The sequence below is a fragment of the Protopterus annectens genome, chromosome 3.part0 (genome assembly GCF_019279795.1).
Source record: "Protopterus annectens isolate FY-2018-M chromosome 3.part0, PAN1.0, whole genome shotgun sequence".
In the NCBI taxonomy this organism is placed as follows: domain Eukaryota; kingdom Metazoa; phylum Chordata; order Ceratodontiformes; family Protopteridae; genus Protopterus; species Protopterus annectens.
In genome coordinates this window covers 888,482,110-888,503,134 of record NC_056731.1, presented here as the reverse complement: position 1 = coordinate 888,503,134, position 21,025 = coordinate 888,482,110, and the positions used below count along the sequence as shown (strand labels likewise).

Here is a 21,025-nt window from a genome sequence, read left to right as displayed (position 1 = left end):
TAATTATTTTCTTTTTGAAAATGGGGTATTTTTGCAAAAGGAAGGCACAGCGATGGGAGTATCTTATGCTCCCCCATATGCCATCATTTTTATGGCTTATTTTGAAAATTTGTTTAGACTTTAGAAGTTTTTTTTTTGCAAAGGGTGGTCATTTATAAGCAATATATAGATTTGATTTTTGTTTGTAAGGGGGATATGAGTGAGTTTGAGAGATTTATGGAAGAGTTGAGTAAGGATTATTTTGGTGTATCTTTTACATATAGGCTGCATAAGCAAGTTGTGCAGTTTCTTGACATTGAGCTTTATGTGGGTAGTGATTGTTGGGTACAATTTAGACCTTATATGAAAAGTACGGCTGTGAACAATTTTAAGTGCAGATAGTATGCATCTCCCACATTTACTGAGTTCATTACCTTTATGGAGAATTAAAACGAAGTTTGAATAATACGTCAGAGAAATCATAGTTAGAAAGGGAGATTGGTAAAGTAAAGAATAAGTTGTTGAGTAGGGGATATTCTATGAATGTTACAAATAGGGCTGTGGTTAAGTTATTGGGGGTGGGTGGCAATATAGAGTGCAGACATAAGGTTTGAGTAAGCAAGGAACAAGAGTATAGTCTGAGGGATGAATTGGGAGGGTGGCCTAATGGTTAAGGTTTTTGCCTTATAAACACAAGGTGCAGGGTTTGAGTCTCACAAGGGATAATTGGCTAGGCTTAAAATGGCTCACAAGGGCACTTAGCCTAGTTCTAATCTATGAACCTAATCTATGAGAGGAAAATGTATTTTGTTACCATTTTTCTGAATTATTGACAAAGCTAATTAACAATCTATGGCCCATTGTTTGTCAGGATGAAATGATAGGAGAGATCTTTCCCAGAAAAATAACTTTCTCATACGGGAGGTTTTTGAAATTAAAAAATGTTGAATTCAAGAAAGCCACAAGTGGGGGGGGGGGGACCCACTTGGGCTCTTTTCCCTGTGGTAGGTGTAAAGTTTGTGGAATAATTAAAAATTTAACTGGCAACAAAATTAATGGAAGAGGGTATACAGCCTTGTAATGGTTTGATTGCTGATCTTGTGGCGTTATATACGTTATAAGATGTAGATGTATGGCTACTAAGTGGTATGTGGGGCAAACCAAGAGAATGGTCAAAATGATAATTTTGGAGCATTTGGGTGATATTAGAAACTGAAATTTAGATAGTCCTGTTGCTCAACAGTTCCATTCAGCACATGTGGGATCTGACAAGTACGTTTTTCTATAGTGTTTTAGCCAAACCCCATGATAGTAGGGGAAGTGATTTTGCACATACTTTATTACAAATGGAAACCAGGTTTATTATTAATTAAAGAACTTTACAACCCAATGGTATGAATTTAGATTTAAATCTTAATGTGTACATTTTAAAGTTTAGATGATGTTTGAAAATGGTATACTATTGTAATTGGGATGGGGCTAGTTGTGTAGGTGTGTGGGTGTTTTCACTTTGTTGTATGAGAATGGTGTAATTATTGTAATTGTTGTATTGGTTTTAATTATTCAATCACAAGGTGCAAATTGTTTGTATTTATAAAGGCTGTATGTTGGTGTGGAAGTTATTCCTTGAAGGCTGTCTGGCTGAGGTACCAGAAGTACTAGTAAAAATTAATATACAGCAATTTTCTGTCGTTGGCTCTTTATTTTGTTATTTTTGAAATTATTGGAGGAGGAGTATTTGTGTTGTTGCCATGGCTTTGATAATCAACCCATACAGTCTAAATCTACTGCTGCAGTGTGAATGATGAACATAGTAAAACTGTGTAAGTTAAACTTATTCATAACAATAGATCCTTGAGTGCCTCACTGTAACCACACTCACACTGCATCCTGATATTATTGTATAATGTTATTGCTGGGAAATAGATTTGGTGGAGGTTTCTTGTTTTTATAGTTCAGTATGATTACACTACTTCTTAACTTTTGGGCAAGAAAGTCTTATAGATTTTCCCACTTTATGGATTTTCCCTCCTTAGGGCTGACTGGTCAGCAATCACCGTGAAAGTTTGGGAGGGAGCCAGAGCTTTTGGAAGCTGTCTGATTGTGTTTTGGGCAAGACAATTTGAACATCTACTGGTATGGGTATGGGCAACTTACACATCTGTACTTTCTACATTATTTGTGTGAGATACTACCCTCTGGCCTATCGTATTCCTCCATCAAGGTTCATTTCTATGCCATTTCAGCATATCTGACCATGGGTCCTCCTCTTTAATGCAGTCTCATGTCAAAATATTTTTGAAATGGGTTTTGCATAAGAGGCCTCCAAGAAAAACATTTGCCCCTCCTTGTGATCTTAATTTTGTGTTAGAGAAGCTACCACTTGCTCCACTTGAACTAGCTAATGTTACTGACTTGAAGTTCTTAATATGAAAAACTGTCTACTGATTGCTCTGACCACTACAGTTTGAGTATCTGAGTTGCAAGCTCTTATGATGAATCAACCTTACCTCATTTTCCAAAGAGACAGAGTTTCTTTGAGAACTAATCCTTCTTTTATGCCTGAAGTGGTATCTGAGTTTACTTTAAGCCAAACTATCCATCGTCAGTTTTCTTTCCTGAACCTAAAAATAAGAAAGGATGCCATACCTTCAGTGTCCACAGACAACTCTTTATATCTTGAAGGAACTAAATGTTTTAGATCTTTGGATCAGTTGTTCATTTCTTGTGAACTAAAGAAGAAGGGAAATCTGTCAAAATAGATAATTTCAAAATGGTTGTCTAAGGCTGTTACATTTTGTTATACTCACCATAACAAAACTATTTCAGGCAGGGTCAAGGTCCATTCTGCAAGCGCCTTGGCTTCATCTATGGCTTTTTGGTAAGGGTTAGATTTCACAAGTATTCCAGAAGCAGCAGCTTGGTCCAGTATATATATATATATTTGCAAAGCATTAACCCAGATTCCTTCTGTAGGTCTAAAGCAGGCTCTACTAGGACAATTCTCCAAGGGATCCTGTTCCCTACCCCTTTCCCTCCCCCACCCCCAAATTTAATAAGCTAGGGTAATCTACCCATATAACTAAAGCTACTGCAGCAGTGATCAATATGATGAACATAATACAGTTGTGTAAGTAAAGCTGCCATAACAGTAGATGTTCAGATGATCACTGCTGCATTAGCTGTTCTGTCCCTCCACACCCCACACCCCTTGTTTTTTGCTGTGTTTATGCTAGGGTATGGCAGCATTATCCTTTCAGGGCTCAGACTCCCTTTCTCTGTTGGCATGAAAGATCTGAATGGTTTGGTGTTCAAAATTGTCTTTTTAGTCAGCTCAGCTCAAGCTAATGATTTGGGCACTTGGAAGGTGTCTGGAAGCTTTGCAAGTTGGCCATCTGTTATATTATTGCAGGATATAATCCATATCGCTAAGGCTACTGCAGCAGTGATCATTCAAACATCTATTGTTATGGTAAGTTTGCTTACACAACTGTACTTTCTGACCTGTACAAGAAGAGTGTCTGAGTTGCAGGGTCTTATGATGGGTCAAACTTCTCATTTTTCACAACAAAGATAGGCTTTCATTGAGAACTAATCATTTATGCCTAAAGTTGTATCTGAGTTTACCTTGAGCTAAGCTGTACATCTCCCTGGCTTCTTTCCAGAAGACAAAATCAGGGTGAAAGGATACTTCAAACTTTAGTTGTCCATAGACAACTCGGGTATTATCTTGACAGAACAAAATCTTTTATGAAGTCTGATCAGTTGCTCATTTGTTGAGAAGGTAAGAAAAATGGATAGACTGTGTCAAAGCAGACTGTTTCCAAATGGTTGTCTCATGCTATTTATTACCTTTTTTAAGCCCACAACAGCAAGGCAGTTCCAGACAGGGTCACATCTCATTCTGCCAGGGCCTTGGCCTCATCTGTTGCGTCTTAGAAAGAGATGGATTCTAGTAGTATTCCAGAAGCAGGTACATAGTCCTCTGTGCATACCTTTGCAAATACTACAAACTAGATCTCTTCTCTGGGTCTAGGACAGCTTTGCTAGGAGCATTTTCCAGGAGTTACTGGACAACCATACTTCCTCCTACCAGTAAGTTTAAGCTATGGTAATCCTCCCATATAGCTAAGGCTGTTTCTTTATTAATGATTGTAATGATGAACATAATGCAGTTGTGTAAGTAAACTTACCATAACACTAAATGTTTGAATGATCATTGCTGCAGTAGCCGCTGCCACCTTCTGTACCCTGTATTTTTGTATGTTTTTGTTGCAAGGGTGAAAATAGTTGTATTTGTAAGTGTGTGTGTGTGTGTGTGTGTGTGTGTGTGTGTGTGTATATATATATATATATATATATATATATGTATGTATATATATATATATATATATATATGTATGTATATATACGTGGAGATATATATATATGTGTGTGTGTATATATATATATATATATATATGTATGTATATATATATATATATATATGCATGGATATATATATATGTGTATATATATATATATATATGTATATATATATATGTATATATATGTGTGTGTGTGTCTACATATAGATGTGTGTGTCTAATTTTATATATATATACATATATATATATATATATATATATATATATATATATATATATGTGTGTGTATATATATATATATATATATATATGTGTGTGTGTGTGTGTGTGTGTGTAGATATATATATATATATATATATATATATATATATATATATATATATATATATTTTTTTTTTTTTTTAAGATTCTGTCATTGACCTTTTCTGGGCTCTATGTTCCCTCATTCAGTTGGCATGATAGCTGTGAAGGGCTTGGGGCCTAAACTACTTTTTCTTCAGCTTAGATACAGCTAACAATTTGGGTTTGTGAAAGGTGCCCTTGAAGCTTTGATAGCTGGCCAGTTGTGATGTTCTTAGTGGGATATGACCCATACAGCTACGGCTCCTGCAGCAGTGGTCATCTGAACATCTACTGTTATGCTAAGTTTACTTAAACAGTTGTCATATCCTTAGCTTCTGATTCTAGTTTCAGTTGATGTTTTGCTTTGGTCTTTCTATTATTCACTTTATTTCTTTGCTGTTTCTTTTGGTAATGTTTTCAATGTAGGAAAAATTATTTTGTTGAAGTACTTCAGGACTTTTTGTTCATAAAGTTTGTTTATGCTGGTGGATCACCAAGGTGGTTTGTATTGAAATTTTCCATTGTATTTAATTCTAGTAGGGACTTGATCTATACACATGGAGGTGGACACATCACCCCCATATATAAGACGCAGCTGAGGCTGAATGGTGACTGAAGATTTTACAGTTTAATTCTGAGAACTCTTATCATGGAGCATGCTCTTTCCTGCTGCTGTAAAATCCGTCCTGTATGACCTTCATGCCTGAGCAGTACTGGCAACATTGTTAATCTACTGTACTGTATTAGGAAAAAATATGTTAAAAACCTGCATAATGTAGGTATTGTAGAACTGTAAGTGGTAAAGAGACACATATTTGGTAATGTTCTTCCTTATACTATAAAGATAAATCCATACTTTAAAATTAAAGTAAATGGCAAATTCACTAAATTCACCCATTTGTGGAGTACGTAACTTACTTAAATGAACAAATATAGAAAATTTTGAAAAATTATGTTTTTCTGTTTTTGTAGGGTAACATGTTAAATCCATGCCGCTGTGATGGATCTGTACGGTATACTCATCAGCCGTGCCTTCTAAAGTGGATAAGTGAAAGAGGTTCATGGAACTGTGAACTTTGTTGTTACAGATATCAAGTGACAGCAATTAAAATGAAACAACCAGACCAGGTAACTTAGATAAGCCATAAATGTTTCAGATTGTGAATTGTAACAAAAAGCAAATATTTTGCGTATGCATTATTGTATTTTGCCATATATCATTCATATCTCTTTTGTCACTGAAAAGAGAATTGCTTAAAATTTCAACTTCTTTGAATTCTGTCTTAACTAATTCCGCCTAAAATGCCAGTTTTTTTAGCAAATCTGTGATTTAAAAAGTTTGTTATTGCTACATATTGTACTTATTTGCTGCCTGCACTTGAATTAAATCATTTTTGTGTTTAAATAATCTGTTTAACTGTTGTAGGCTACACACTAAATTATGATAGCCTTTTCTGTGCATTTAAAGTGTTTGTTTTGATTGTATCTACTCTATTTTCTGGAAAAAAAAATATATATATACTAGTTACCCGCCTTTCTGAACTAGTATAGTCCATTTTTCAGGTTATTGCTGAATCCAGGGCTGAGTTACAAGTTTCTGTGTTGCCCATACTTTACTTGGATAGAAGGAAGTTTCTCTGTTCACCTGTGAGAGAGAGGAGCTTTGAGCAGCCTATCTGTCCCTGGAGGAGTGGTTTCAGCCCAGACTTTAGTAGTTTATTGGCCATTTCGGGCTAACTGTGATTGTATCTGCTCTAGTTTCTGAAAAAAAAACCCAAAAAATATATATATATATATATATATATATATATATATATATATATATATATATATACTTTTTCACACCTTTCTGAACTAGTATAGTCCAGTTTTCAGGTTATTGCTGAATCCAGGGCTGTGTTACAAGATGTTCATCATGTTACCCTGCTGCAGTCATCACACTTGGGTTATCCTGTTCCTTAGGCGGTCCCGCAGTCGGCCGGAATTCCAAAGTCTTGGTCCGGCGTCGGTTGCTGTCGCTTCTTCCCTGACGTCAGTGCGCCAGGGGTATATATAATGCGACCGATGCCATTTTCTTCAGTCTTTCTTGCTGCGCGGTGCCCGAAGCAGAAGCAGTTCGCAAGTGCCGGTCGTCCGACTCCTGAGATTTTCGAATTCGAATTTCAGACCGAGCTAAGTACCCTGTTGGGGAAACTTTTCTTGCCTCAGACCGATGTCAGAAAAAGTTAACAATTGTATTTCTTGTGTGAAGCAAATACCTCATAAGGATTTTCATTCTTATTGCATACCTTGCCTAGGCCCAGACCACGACGTCACTAGTTGTCGTTTTTGTGCTAGGTTTAATAAGCGTACTATTAAAAGACGCTTTGATTTTGCACGACACTACTTCAGTAGAAAATTTAACTACACCATGGCGTCGGAGCAACCGACTACCGGCGTGCACAAAAAACGCAAGGATAAGGACAGACAGCCCAGGCCTAAGCCAGATTCCGAGGCCTCGGCTGGTCCCATCTCCGGTTCTCCGGTCCTCAGTGAGGCTGCGATGCAGCCCCTGACTACCGCAGATCTGGAACCCGAGACCGCTTCGGAACTTTTGGCGGAATGTACCAGGCCGATGCAGCCATTTAGTTCAGGCCCTACCGACGACATTGCTGAAAAAGATGTCGGTGCTGCAGAAACGCCATCAGTTTCTGAAGCCAGACCGACGCTCACCATTAAAACGTATCCTAAGACGAAGACTCCTATTAAATCTAAAAGGACTGCACTTCAGTCCCCTGTTCAAGGCCCCATGCCTAAGAAACAGATGCTCAAAATGGCTGAAGATTTGATCTCTTTAATTAGGGGTTCCCAGCCCCCTCCTGACAAAAGGCCTAGACAAGAGGAAGATTATGCATCCTCTGAACAAGTGTCCATTTCTTCAGACTCCTCTGAGGACCAAGATTACTCCTTCTCCCCTTATGAAGATTCTGATGCTGACGATTCCATTCCCTCAGCTTCTCCTCCTGAAGACTACTCCTTTGGGGAAACTTTACACACTATGAGGGAACATTTTCACTGGGAAGGTCAGGACTACTCTGACTCGAAGAAAAGGCTCAGAGAGTTTCTTTTACTTCCCCAGCACAGACCACTTGCCATCCCACCAGTTTTAGACATTGTGGATGATGTTTACTTAGAATCCAGTTTGAACCCAGACTCTCTACCTCCTGCTCCGGCCAAGCCTGACAGATACTATAGAGTGCCTGATTCCCACAAATTTCTTTATAAAAGACCTGTTGCTGACCCAGAGACAATCTCCCAGGGTCCCAAGGGGGCTAAGGCTTCTATGGCTAAAAATCCTGTACCCTCTGAGAGGGATTCCAGAGCACTAGACAGGTGGGGGAAAAAGGTTTACACCTCAGCCACTCTAGCTATGAGGGCACTAAATTGCCAATTTCACATGCTTAAGTATCAGCAATTTCTAATCTCTCAGTTAAAGCAAAGAATGACCACTCTCCCTCAACAGTCTGAATTGAAAGAAATGCAAGATCTGTTGCATGCCACTGAACAGGTGGGCAAACATACCTTACAATGTGGGTTTGATTCTTTGGAGGCCTCCTGCAGAGCAGCTGTCACTGGGTCTATTATACGTAGGCATGCTTGGTTAAAGGAACAAACTCTGCCTGATCATGTTAAAGCAAATCTTCTAGATGCTCCCTTACAGCAGGATGTTCTTTTTGGAGTTAAAGCAGAAGAAGTCTTAAAGAAAATGGAGGATAAGGCAAAATCTATGCAGACAGTCAAAGATTTCCTACAGGTACAGCCCCCTTGCTTCAGCAGAAACTGGCCAACAAAAAATTGGTCCTTTCCAGCTACTGACAGACCACAGAGTGGTAAATACAGACGTCCAAGGGGCAGAGGACAACCACAAGCCCAGTACAAACCTCGCCAATGGGGCACTACAACACAGAAGGGAGGAGAAGACAGGTCCCAATCTACCAGAAGGCAAACTCAATGACTTGTACCTCATCTGGCCAAGCAACACTCTCTTAGCAGCCACCTTGGGAGGAAAACTCACACTTTTTTCAGACAACTGGCACATTGTCACAAAGGACAAATGGGTCCTAGACATAATTTTACGAGGATACAGATTCCATTTTCACACCTTGCCAATGAAAAGAGGAATGCCAAACCTGCCACAAAATCAATGGGCAGAGGCACAAAAACAAATTACAGCTCTCATGGACATGAGAGCCATTCAACTGGTACCTACTCGAGAGCAAGGTCAAGGATTTTACTCAAGACTCTTTCTAGTGCCCAGAAAGGACAATGCCTGGAGACCAATTCTGGACCTTTCAATTCTAAACACCTTCTTACAAGTACCCAAATTCAAGATGCTAACACTACAGCAGCTTCTTCCCATGTTGGGCAAGGAAGCATGGCTAGTAATGCTGGACCTCAAGGAGGCATACCTGCATGTCCCTATCAGACAAAGTTGCAGAAGATACCTCCATTTCATTGCAGGTTCAACCCATTACCAATTCTCTGCACTGCCCTTTGGCTTATCTACTGCGCCCAGAGTCTTCACAAAATGCCTGGCACCAGTAATTGCATACTGCAGACAAAGAGGAATTCAAATATACCCATACCTGGACGACTGCCTCATCCAAGCAGAAAGCAAGGACATTCTCTTACATCATCTGGCTTTTGTAAAACATCTACTAAATTGCCTGGGGTACACAGTAAACGAAAAGAAGTCAAAACTAGTACCCTCACAAAATATGACATTCCTGGGTGCCAGCTTGAATACAACGGCCCAGAAGGCTTATCTGACGCCAGGCAAACAACTACAACTGACTCAATATTTCAAAACAATGGCAACAAAGACCCAATTAACTGCAAGAAAAATTCTGCAGGCCTTGGGCTTCATGGCATCTTGCATACTACTAATACCATTTGCAAAGCTGCATATGAGGAAATTACAGTGGTACCTAAAAAGCGTATGGTCTCAACACAGCCACAGCTTGGACACAATGATATATCTTATTCCCTGCCTACAACAGGAGTTTCTATGATGGTCACAGGCATGTCACCTCAACAAGGATCAGCCTTTCACCTTGCCCCCAGCCAGGCAAACTATCACAACAGATGCATCAGACTATGCCTGGGGGGCACACATGGCAGGACAGTGCGTTCAGGGCGTATGGACTGCAGATCAAAGAAATCTGCACATCAATCAAAAAGAGATGCTAGCTGTACAGAAAGCTCTGACAGCCTTCAAGGATCTATTGCATCCAGGACAACTTACAATAAAGACGGACAACACCACAGTAATGTGGTACATAAACAAACAAGGGGGTACTCACTCCTACCCTCTATGCAGGCAAGCAATGATCTTATGGAACACAGCTCTGGCTTACCAAGTTCAGTTACAAGCTCAATTCCTGCCAGGAAAGAAGAATACATTGGCAGACGACCTCAGCAGAAACATCATGGATCCCCACGAGTGGAAACTAGATCCACAAGTATTTACAATGATAACTCAAAAATGGGGCCTTCCAGACATAGACCTGTTTGTCAGTCCTCAAAACTATCAACTAACAAAATTTTGTACAAGGACACTTCACCATCAAGCTTGGAAAGTGGACGCACTCTCTTTCAGTTGGAAAAACCTGACAGTATATGCCTTCCCTCCATTGCCTCTCCTCACAAAGGTACTTCTGAAAGTCAAAAAGGAGAGACCATGACTGATTCAAATAGCCCCAGACTGGCCACGCCAGCACTGGTACCCGCTATTGAGGAATATGGCCCATGGCCCACCTTGGATATTGCCACAAATTTCCCATTTGCTCACACAACAAAACAATCAGATTCTTCACAGCCAGCTCAAAACCTTAAATCTGGCTGCATGGCAAATCAACTAAGCATCCAGCCAGCTCCTCTTTCCTAAGCAGTTATGGATGTTATTCTGGAAGCTAGGAGGCCAAGCACCAGGAAGGCTTATTCGGACAAATGGAAAAGGTTTTGTGCCTGGAACCAAGCTAAAGGCCAAGACACAATTCAGCCTCACATGCCTCACATTCTACAGTATTTAACTGAGATGTTGCAAAAAGGACTTTCTTTCTCCTCCATTAAAATCCATGCTTCAGCTATTTCAGCCCACTACAACATGGATCCACCCTTATTTTCGCATCCACTTCTAAGGCAGTTCCTCAGAGGGGCAAAAAACATTAGGCCACCCAGGAGAGCACCTACACCAACATGGGACCTCAATTTTGTTCTGGAAAAACTAACACTACCTCCCTTTGAACCAGATTTCTCTGCAGATCTTCAGTTCCTATCATGGAAGACTGCCCTGCTGCTAGCAATAACTTCAGCTAGAAGAGTCTCAGAGCTGCAGGCACTAATGGCAGTGGAACCTTTCCTCATTTTTCATCAAGACAGAGTTTCTCTATGAACTAATCCTTCTTTTATGCCTAAGGTGGTTTCCAGTGTGGCTTTAAATCCAATCATCCACTTATCCACCTTCTTCCCAAATCCACAGAACAAAGGTGAGAGACTCCTGCATTCCTTGGACATTCACAGGCAACTTCGTTACTACTTGGACAAAACTAAGGCTTTCAGAAAATCTGACCAGCTCTTTGTATCCTATGCTACAGCTTCACAAGGGAAGGCTATATCAAAACAAACCATTTCCAAATGGATAGGTCATTGCATACGTTTCTGCTATACCAGTCATGGAAAACCAGTTCCTGCTACCATTAGGCCCCACTCTACCAGGGCAACAGCTACTTCTACAGCCTTTCTCAGGGGGGTTCCAACCAAGGAGATTTTGGAAGCTGCAACTTGGAGTTCAGTACACACCTTTACCAAACACTATCACTTACCACTTTACCCTAAGACTAGGGCGGGCTTCGCCACTGCAGTTCTGCAGGGCCTTCTAGCCTCCTCTAACCCTCTATGATTCCTCCATCCATCCTTGGCTTTGGGATTCAACCCAAGTGTGATGACTGCAGCAGGGTAACACGATGAACATAGTACAGTTTTGTAACTACCATAAATGTAGATGTTCGGGTGTACACCCTGCTGCAGTCCAGGTTACCCTCCCTCCATCCCCTCTGATCTAACTGGCTAAATCTCTACAATACCTTCCTGATGTATTTGCTTATAGCTGAAGGGATTTGGTGTTTGTGCAAAGTTTACTCAATTTGGTACTAATTACTGTCCACCTTTTGGGGGGCACCTGACATCTGGGGCAAGAAAAACTGAAGAAAATGGTGTTGGTTGCATTATATATACCTCTAGCGCACTGACGTCAGGGAAGAAGCGACAGCAATCGACGCCGGACCAAGACTTTGGAATTCCGGCCGACTGCGGGGCCGCCTGATGACAGGATAACCCAAGTCTGATGACTGCAGCAGGGTGTACACTCGAACATCTACATTTATGGTAGGTACAAAACTGTACTTTTCTGTGTTGCCCATACCTTACTTGGATAGAAGGAAGTTTCTTTGTTCACCTGTGAGAGAGGGGAGCTTTGAGCAGCTTATCTGTCCCTGGAGGAGTGGTTTCAGGCCAGAAGTTAGTAGTTTACCAGCCATTTTGGGCTAGTTTCTATCTCTTTCATTTCCCTGCTATAAAAACCACATTTGTGTGGTTTTGTGCACTGGGCAGTGCCATTTAGCTAGAGTTAAACTATTCTCGGCTCCACAAAGTCTACTCTTCAATTTTTCCCTTGGAACTAGACAAACCTTCAACTTTAGCACTCAAACCATTCATTTCACAGTCAAGCACTTGCTTAAAACTCATAGCAAGCAGTAATTAACCCTAGCACTAGACACCCTATACAGTCCAGAACGACAACACTCTCTATTCGTCCCCACCAGCCAATCAGAAAAACAGCTTACTCTACCTGTTCAGGCATGTCCAAAGGGCAGTTTCCGATGTACTCTGCCTCATGTACACAGACAACCCTCTCCTCGTACCACCAAACACTAATATATGCGAGAGATGCAAAATTATACAGCCAAACTGGAGGCAAAGCTCTCTCAACCCGAGACTGGAACTGACAGTCAAGAGGAGAAGGGTAATACTTGCAACACACCACCAGTCTCACACAGACCTAATAAACCAACACCGGAAAATACACATGAATACATGAAAACATACCCGGAGGCTTTAAATAAAAATCTGCAAAAGCAAGAGACCTCCAAAGCAGACATCCAAGCAACCTCCACACCCCATCACCAACCATGAAACACATACTTCACATAATCAGTGTGCCACGCAGTCACAGCCCTTAACGCAAAATAACATACCCAACACACTAGTAATAGGCAACTCTATAGTCAAGCACACTGATGTCCCACTAACTAGGCTGGACAAGGAGAAGGTTACAGTTAGCTGCCTGTCGGGTGCCAGGATCCGCCACATAACACAAGCACTCAGGTCACTCCAGAACAAGTACAAATACAACTCTGTCATTGTCCATGTTGGTGTGAATGACCTGAGACGTACCTCCCTGGACTACATGAAAAGAGACATGGAAGAGCTCTCTGATCATGTAGCCCAGGCCAGTATGACCCTGACCCTGAGTAGCATCCTGCTCTCACCAAGAATGATGCCATAGAATAAAGAAAAAATGATCAATTTCAACAATTGGCTAAGTTTCTGGTGTCATTCAAAGGGGATCCAGTATCTGTCTGCCTGGGATGACATGCTGGACAAGCCACGTTGCTTCGCAAGAGATGGCTTGCACCTATCACCCTTAGGCTTTCGAATACTGGCCAAGGCTCTTGCCGCCACCATAGTGCCTTTTTTAGGCAATGCTCAAAAGACAAACCCATCACCAAAAATAGCACAAGTAACCAAAAACTGAGGGTAATGCTACTCAACGCCAGAAGTCTAAACCTCAAAATGCATGCACTCGAGGCACTCCTCAGTATGGAGAACATTGACATCTGTGCAGTAACAGAAACCTGGTTTAAGGCTCCTGAGAGCACCCCAGCACTACTAGGCTATAACTCATACCATACCTTTTGGCCACAGAACCAGGACCGAAACATAAAAGGTGGGGGTGTATCCATATTCATCAAGGATACCCACACCTCCAGGTTAGTGGCACAGCACAATGCATCAGAGGTCATCCATGTGCAACTAACAATGGGCAAAACTGCAATCCAAATTGTAGCTTGCTACAGATCACCCACCATTGCCCAGGACCCCCATTCCGCATTTCTGGAGACACTGGGAAATATGAAGGTCCTACCAAACACCTTAATACTGGGTTATTTCAATTACTATAAACTGGGAGAACTACTCAAGTACTAACTCCCTTGCTGAATGCTTCCTAGAATGTATAAACTCGAACGCCCTGGGTCAACTGGTCATCACCCCCACCAGAGGGAACAACATATTGGACCTGGTCATCACCAACATGGGCGACTGGTGTTCCACACCAGAGGTCAATCCCTTGCTGGTTAGATCAGACTATAGTCTAATCACTCTGGATATCCACATTCCACACCCACCCCCAATCAAGGAAACCACCATGAAAAACTTTCCAAAAGCAAACTTCATGTTACATAAGACCGAGTTGGAAAGGTTCACAGCCCCCATGCTAAAGGACAATGCTGTCCAAGCTGCTGAAACCTTTACAAAGGCACTCTATGAGCATCTGCAGGAATGCATGGATCGTGCTATCCCAAGTAAAACCAAGACTCACTCCTCCAAGAAAAGGAAACCAGTCTGGTGGACCCCTGCCATAAACAAGCTATACAACAGAAGGAGGAAACTAGTACAGAAAAGAGTAAAATCCCAAGAAGGAAAGATATCCCTGATCAGTATCAGCAAGAAACTATGATCCCTCATTAAATCATCCAAGGCTAGTTTCAAAAGAAAAATTGCCAATGACTCCAAAGATAACCACAAAGCGTTCTTTAGCTATGTCAAGAACCTAAGTGGAAACTCTCAGATCTGCTCTGAGTTAGTGCAGAATTGCACAAAATACACTGAACCGACTGATATTGCAAACATTCTGGCAGACAAGTTTAGTGCAAACTTCACCCCCCACTCACCCCGTAAAGGGCCCATAACCATACCAGAAGAATGTAGGGCCCCATCAATCACCGACACACAGGTTAAAATAGCCCCATCTAAAGTCAAAAACACAGCTTCAATGGGACCGGATGGTGTCCCAGGCTGTGTCTTACAAGAGCTCCAAAATGAACTAACCCCTCACCTAAACACACTGTTCAAACTCAGCCTCTCTATAGGCTATGTGCCCACAGAGTGGCACACAGCAACAGCTATCCCACTCCACAAAGGTGGAGCCACAACGAACCCCGGGAACTATCGCCCAATAAGCCTGACTAGCCTGGTCTGCAAGGTTATGGAACGCATCATCGTGGAACTCATTAACAGAGACATTGGGAACCTCTAAACCTTGGACCTTACCCAGTTTGGCTTTGTTAAGGGCAGATCATGCCTCCTAAACCTGGTGGACTTCTTTCAGACAGTTACCAAGGCATTAGATGAGGGAAAGGAGGTCCACACAGCCTGCCTTGACCTCGCAAAGGCTTTCAACACCATTCCCCATTCTAGTATTATAGACAAGCTAACCAGCTTGAACATAAACCCCTACGTCACGAGATGGGTTGCCAGCTGGCTCATGGATAGAACCCACATGGTGAGAGTTGCAGGCTCTACGTCCGACCGGTTACAAGTGGCATCCCCCAGGGCTCAGTCCTAGGACCCCTCCTGTTTGGTATATACTTCTCAGAGGTACAGGCAAGCATAGGAGGACTGTGGCTGACCAAGTTCTCAGACGACTGCAAACTAGGGGCCATAATTGATTCTCCGGCTGATACAGACACCCTCCAGATGGGTCTCACTGAAACGGATACCTGGTGTCAAAATCCTGGCCTCAAGCTAAATGCCAAAAAGTGCATAGTCATCCCCTTTGGAAAAAGCAAAGTACCCGTGAACTACCACATAGGTGGTAGTCCCCTAAATACAGAAAATGTAATAAGGGATCTGGGGACCCAAGTAGATAGTAATCTCTCCTTTGATAATCATATTGCCAAGGTGGTTAGAAAATCCTTCTATGTGGCCCACCTAATCACAAAAGGGTTTGCATCTAGAACAAAAGAGGTTATTGTGCCTCTCTACTCATCACTCATTAGACCCATTATAGAATACAGCGCCCCATTTGTGATGTACTTTACAAGACACCTGCAACAGCTGGAAATGCCACAAAAGTACTTCTCCAAGAGGATTACTGGCCTCAAACAGATGCCCTATGCAGCCCGACTCAAACTCCAGCTGTACTCGGTTGCATACCACTTACTCAGAGGTGATCTCTGCCTGACATACAAGGCCATGTCCAACACAGAATTGATGGACATGCTCCACCTAAAAAAAAAAACAGAGAGCCACACGCTCTAGAGATATAAACCTCACCACAACGATAAATAGGACATGCTGGAGGATAGATTCCTATCCCAGAGACTCCCCATGCTTTGGAACAGGATTCCAATATACATCAAGCAGAGCCCCTCACTAACACTCTTCAAGAGAAACCTTGACAAGTGGATGGGAAGCAGAAAATTTACCCCTGGGATCACTGCAGTGGCTCTGCTGGACAGTGTCGCTGGGAACTAATGGCTCTGCTGGACAAAGGCACGGGGAACTAATCTAAGGGGGTGGCGAAAGCCATCATATTCTGGCTCGGCTTATAAATGTCCTTGGGCAGATAGCCTAGTACTTGCGTATGAACCTAATAAAATAGCTGAAATGAGATAATGGCAGTCATCAGTTTACATGTATGTCACCTGACCATCGTCAGTGATCTGAATCATAAAACTCTGCTTATCACAAATGATCTTTAATTACTCAATCATTCTGTGTTTCTTTTTTTTTCCACCATTGAGCTTGCTCTGCTGTCCTGATGTCCATTTATTCTTCTGTACTGGCTATCCCTACCACAGAGTCCGACGTTGATTTAAGGGAGCATCATCCAGGCAGTTACAGAGGTGTTTTTTGTCTTCACATGCATCCGGGCACTGAGTGTGTTTCTTGTGAGGATCTAACACTACCCATTGATTGGTCTGTGCACCTACATAACTGCAGAGGACTCCTACATCCTTCATGTGCTTGTCTGTAGTACCACCCACATGCTTATGAGGGCTTCCATTGCTGGTTTGGAATGGTTAAGCCCACATTTACAGTCTCTGACATTTTGGTGCTGAGCATGGCTCTGCCTGCATAGTGGCAGTCAGCCATCTGAAATCACCTTGTCTTCCCAGTTGTATGGGGGGAGTAAAACATCATTAGCCACTCACTGCCATCCTCACCTCCCAGCTCTTTCAGTGCCTGAGCAGCTTGTCAAACTTCAGTTACTTGGGTCATAGTTGGGGCTTTTTGGTTCCTGATGCCACAATAGAGAGACAGCTTAGCTCTTTCTTCAGAGAGCACAGCTATGGCAGTTGACATGATGTGCGGCTTTTTGATCATTGATGTCAGCCATTGTCTGGCATGATTCAGTTTCAGACCCACATGACCAAGAATAATGCCACTGTCTTATGCTGATTCTTTAGCATCATGAACTACGTGTTCCTGTTACATTTAAATTGTTTAATTGTCCCTTTTTTACAGCACATGTTTGATAATAACTCACTCAGGGGTTAGGCTACTTTCTTCATCAACAGTAATGAGGTACAGCTTGGTGTCATGACTGTTTGCATACTTAACATGGAATTCCAGTCCACTCATCCAGCCTTTCTGGCATTCTGTTTCCAGTATATACAACGGCTAGGTTTTATTGTTTCTGAAAAAAGCTTTTCCTTAGAAATCACCTACCTTGAATGGTGACTGAGTGCATTCAGTTATATACCTGTGATTTTATAGTGTGAGTTAGCTGTGTTTCATTGAATTGTAATTTGCTTAGAATATAAATCAGTTTGTTGGAGAAAAAAATGTTTCTGCACATGATAAAATGTGCTACAAACAGAGCCTGAGATACCTGTGATTTTAAAGAGTGAGTTAACTATGTATCTGATGTTGTCAATTTTCATTTCTTCTTCAACTGATAGGTTTGGAACCAAGATGTCAGATCTGACTCGGCTGCTTGTAAAAGCTTCTTCCTTACCCATAATTCATCATCCCCATTACCTTAGATCTCAGTTGCCACCATTAGGTGAAAGACATGGTTTTCACTCTCGAGCTTTCAGTATAGAAAAGTGTGATTTTTTTTTTTTTTTTTTTTGTAAATCGTTTGCTATCTTAAATGTCTTTAGCCAGTTTCACCCTTGCACTAGCATACTCTAGATACTATTGTTAGTATCTCTCTGTACTTTTCTATCTCCCCTACCCTCTGCATTTAATGTAGCCCTACTACCTTTGTAGGTAGCCAGTCCCCCCCTTTTCTTCTGCTACAAAAAAAAATGTATGTATTTCAAGTAGGTCTTCTTTGGATCCAACAGCTTCTTTGGATCTGTCAGAGAAGAAGAAAATTAAGTTGTTGGATCTGACCCCCTCAGATCAGACAAAAGAAAAGAGTACCTGTTCGGATTGAATAGCTTATTCAGATTTGAGGTCTCCAAAGAAACAGAATTCATCAGCTCCGAAGACCTCCAGTAGAAGATATGGAGAGAGTAGTGAGACAGATGCTCTTGGTGCAGAGCCTCCTAGTGGTTGTTTCAGCTCCTACCCTTTTGGTTCAGGAAGCCATTGTATCTAATACTCCACCTTTGACTCTTCCTCCTCTGACTCCCTCTTTGGGTTTGGAGCCCTTGGGTCTGAGTCACCCAGCCCTGTCTTCTTCGGATTCAAAGATTGCTGTATCCTCGGATCAGAAGTTTGCTCTGAGCCCCACTGCTCAACCTGATCAGAACAGGTCTCAGAACCATTTCTACCCTGTCAGATCCAAGGTGTCTCAGTTGACTCCGAGCACTTCAGAGCCATCTCTGCACTTCAGAGCCTCCTCATGGGGAGTTGAGCTCCAGCTTCTGCCTCAGGTGGCTTTCCTTGGATCAGAGTGGCACCAGGGATCAGAAAGCTCACCTTTTGGACCCGGGTTCCTATCCTTCACTGGAAAAGTCAGCCTTTAGAACCTTGGAGGGAGTTCTATCAGCTTCTGTGATACAGACTGGGCCTATTCCTTCAGGTTTCATATCCGCTGCTTCTCCATCAGGAGTCTCAGCTTACCCTCCCACAGGGGCAGCCAGTACCAAAACTTCAGGACACCCAATTAGGTATTTCTACCTCTTCCGATACCTCCCCAGATTATCTCACTGAAGAGGCCCCTCGGAAGAGGACATGTAAGAAGAAGCATTGAGATTCCACTGAATCTGTCATGAAAGGCACGAATTTTGAGGAGGGCGAAGGATCCCCATGGTCACCTCCTGCAGTTGTCTCATTCAGAGACATCCTTGAAATCTTAAAGAGAGAGGTGACTGGACGCCCAACAATCCTTCATCGGAGGAGTCTGTGCTCCTTGAGGCTTTTGGTACTAGCCCATCTACATCCTGGGTGATTTTGTTTGCTGATGAGCTCCTAGATTTGGTCGCACGGCAGGTGTGGTAGGAAGACTCCACTGAGCCCATATCAAAGAAGCCTGACAAAATTATGTCTCCCCCAGAAGACAGACAGTTCTGGTCCAAGGGTCCCCTGTTGATGCCGTGGTCATAGAGGCAGCCACCAGGAAAGAACTAGCTGAAGAAAGTTCCTCTGTTCATCCCTCCAACAAGGAGTCCTGGGCCATGGACAGATTTGGGAAGCATGTTTACACTTCAGGGACCTTTGCCTTGAGATGCCTGAACTAACTGGCACATTTCACCAGATTACAAAGGGATCTAATAAAGGAACTGTCGGATACCCTTGCTGGAGTCTTGTCTGAGGTGGTGAAGGATTCACTCATGTCACAGCTGGCAACCCTTCAATTGATATCAAACTTGTTCATGAGGCTGATTTCCAGTGTAGCAGTGGGTTCAGGCATAGTCATCAGGAGACATGCCTGGATGCGCTTGTGTGACTTCATGTTGCCTTTTAAGTCTACGTTTGTCAATGACCCTTTTGATGGCATCTCTCTTTTTAGCCTCAAAGTGAAAGATGCATTGTCCAGGTGTGAGAATGATAGAAAGACCCTTTCTGCAGTGGGTGTGCATTTTTCCACCCCCAAAAGGTCTTTCTCGAGGAATCACCAGGGTGGTGGAAAAATGTAGTTCACGAAATCACAAGGATCTTTCAAAGACATACATGGAGTGCCTTCCCCCAGAGGCAGAAGGGGAAATTCAAATAGTAGATTTCACCCTAGTGGCAGAGGAAGCCCACAACATCAAGGGTCCAGAGAACTTTTCTTTGGCAAACCCTTTCAGCTGTGCTGCACGGAGGCCTGATTGTACCACTCTGGAGGCAATTGGGGGTCATTTGTCCCTGCACCAGTGAGCTTGATTAGAGATAACAGAAGATACTTGGGTGCAGAGGATTGTATGCAGAGGATATATAATTCCATTTTCCCTTTCTCCTCCAACCTCCAAGAAAATCCCCATTGTACCATCCAGTCAAAGGGATCAAGCAGCCATACAAATACAAAAGCTCCTAGACAAGAGTCATCCAAGAGGTCCCCCCAGACTAGGGAGGATCTGAAACTTACTCAATATTCTTTTTAGTGCCAAGGAAAACAGGGGATTGGAGATCAGTTCTGAATCTCAGCAATCTAAACAGAAATGTTCGAAAGACGAAGTTTCAGGTGGTCATGGTTCAGTCCATTCTTCCATTTCTGGAAAAGGATGATTGGATGTGCCGACTAGATCTCCAGGATGCGTACTATCATATAAAAATAAACAGGTAATCCAGATGTTCTTATGCTTCTGGCTGGGAGCCTGTCATTATCAGTTCAGAACACTGCCCTTTGGCCTCACCACAGCCCCCAGGGTGTTCAACAAATGTATGGCAGTGGTAGCAGCTCACTTGAGACTGCAAGGATTTTGTGTGTTTCCATACTTAGACAACTGACTCAATACCACTTCAACTAGGCATCAGCTCATTATGGCAAAAGAAGAGGTCATCCACACTTGCACAAGATTAGGAATAACTATAAATTTTGAGAAGTCAAATCTAGAGCCATCTCAGATTATAGAATTCACTGGAACTCTACTAGACATGAGGTCAACAATAGCTTCTCTTCCCCTTTCCAATGTTCAAATTTTAAGATCACAAGTCAACAAAATACTTTGCAGTACCACGATCTTGTCTTGTTTAGTACTACAAGCTCTGGGATTAATGGCAGCAGTGATAAACCTTGTTCCACTAGCCAGGTTTCATATGAGAATTCTCCAGTGGATGCTCACTCCTCAGTGGTC

General features: G+C 42.2%; 1 protein-coding gene across 1 annotated transcript in view; it reads left to right on the top strand.

Moving 5' to 3' along the window:
- Positions 1-21,025, top strand: part of MARCHF11 (membrane associated ring-CH-type finger 11) — a 301,478-nt gene that overhangs the window by 180,577 nt on the left and 99,876 nt on the right. The window contains exon 2 of the mRNA XM_044065719.1: positions 5,661-5,816. Within this exon, the coding sequence (XP_043921654.1) occupies positions 5,661-5,816 (156 nt within the window). The remainder of the gene's footprint in view (positions 1-5,660; positions 5,817-21,025) is intronic.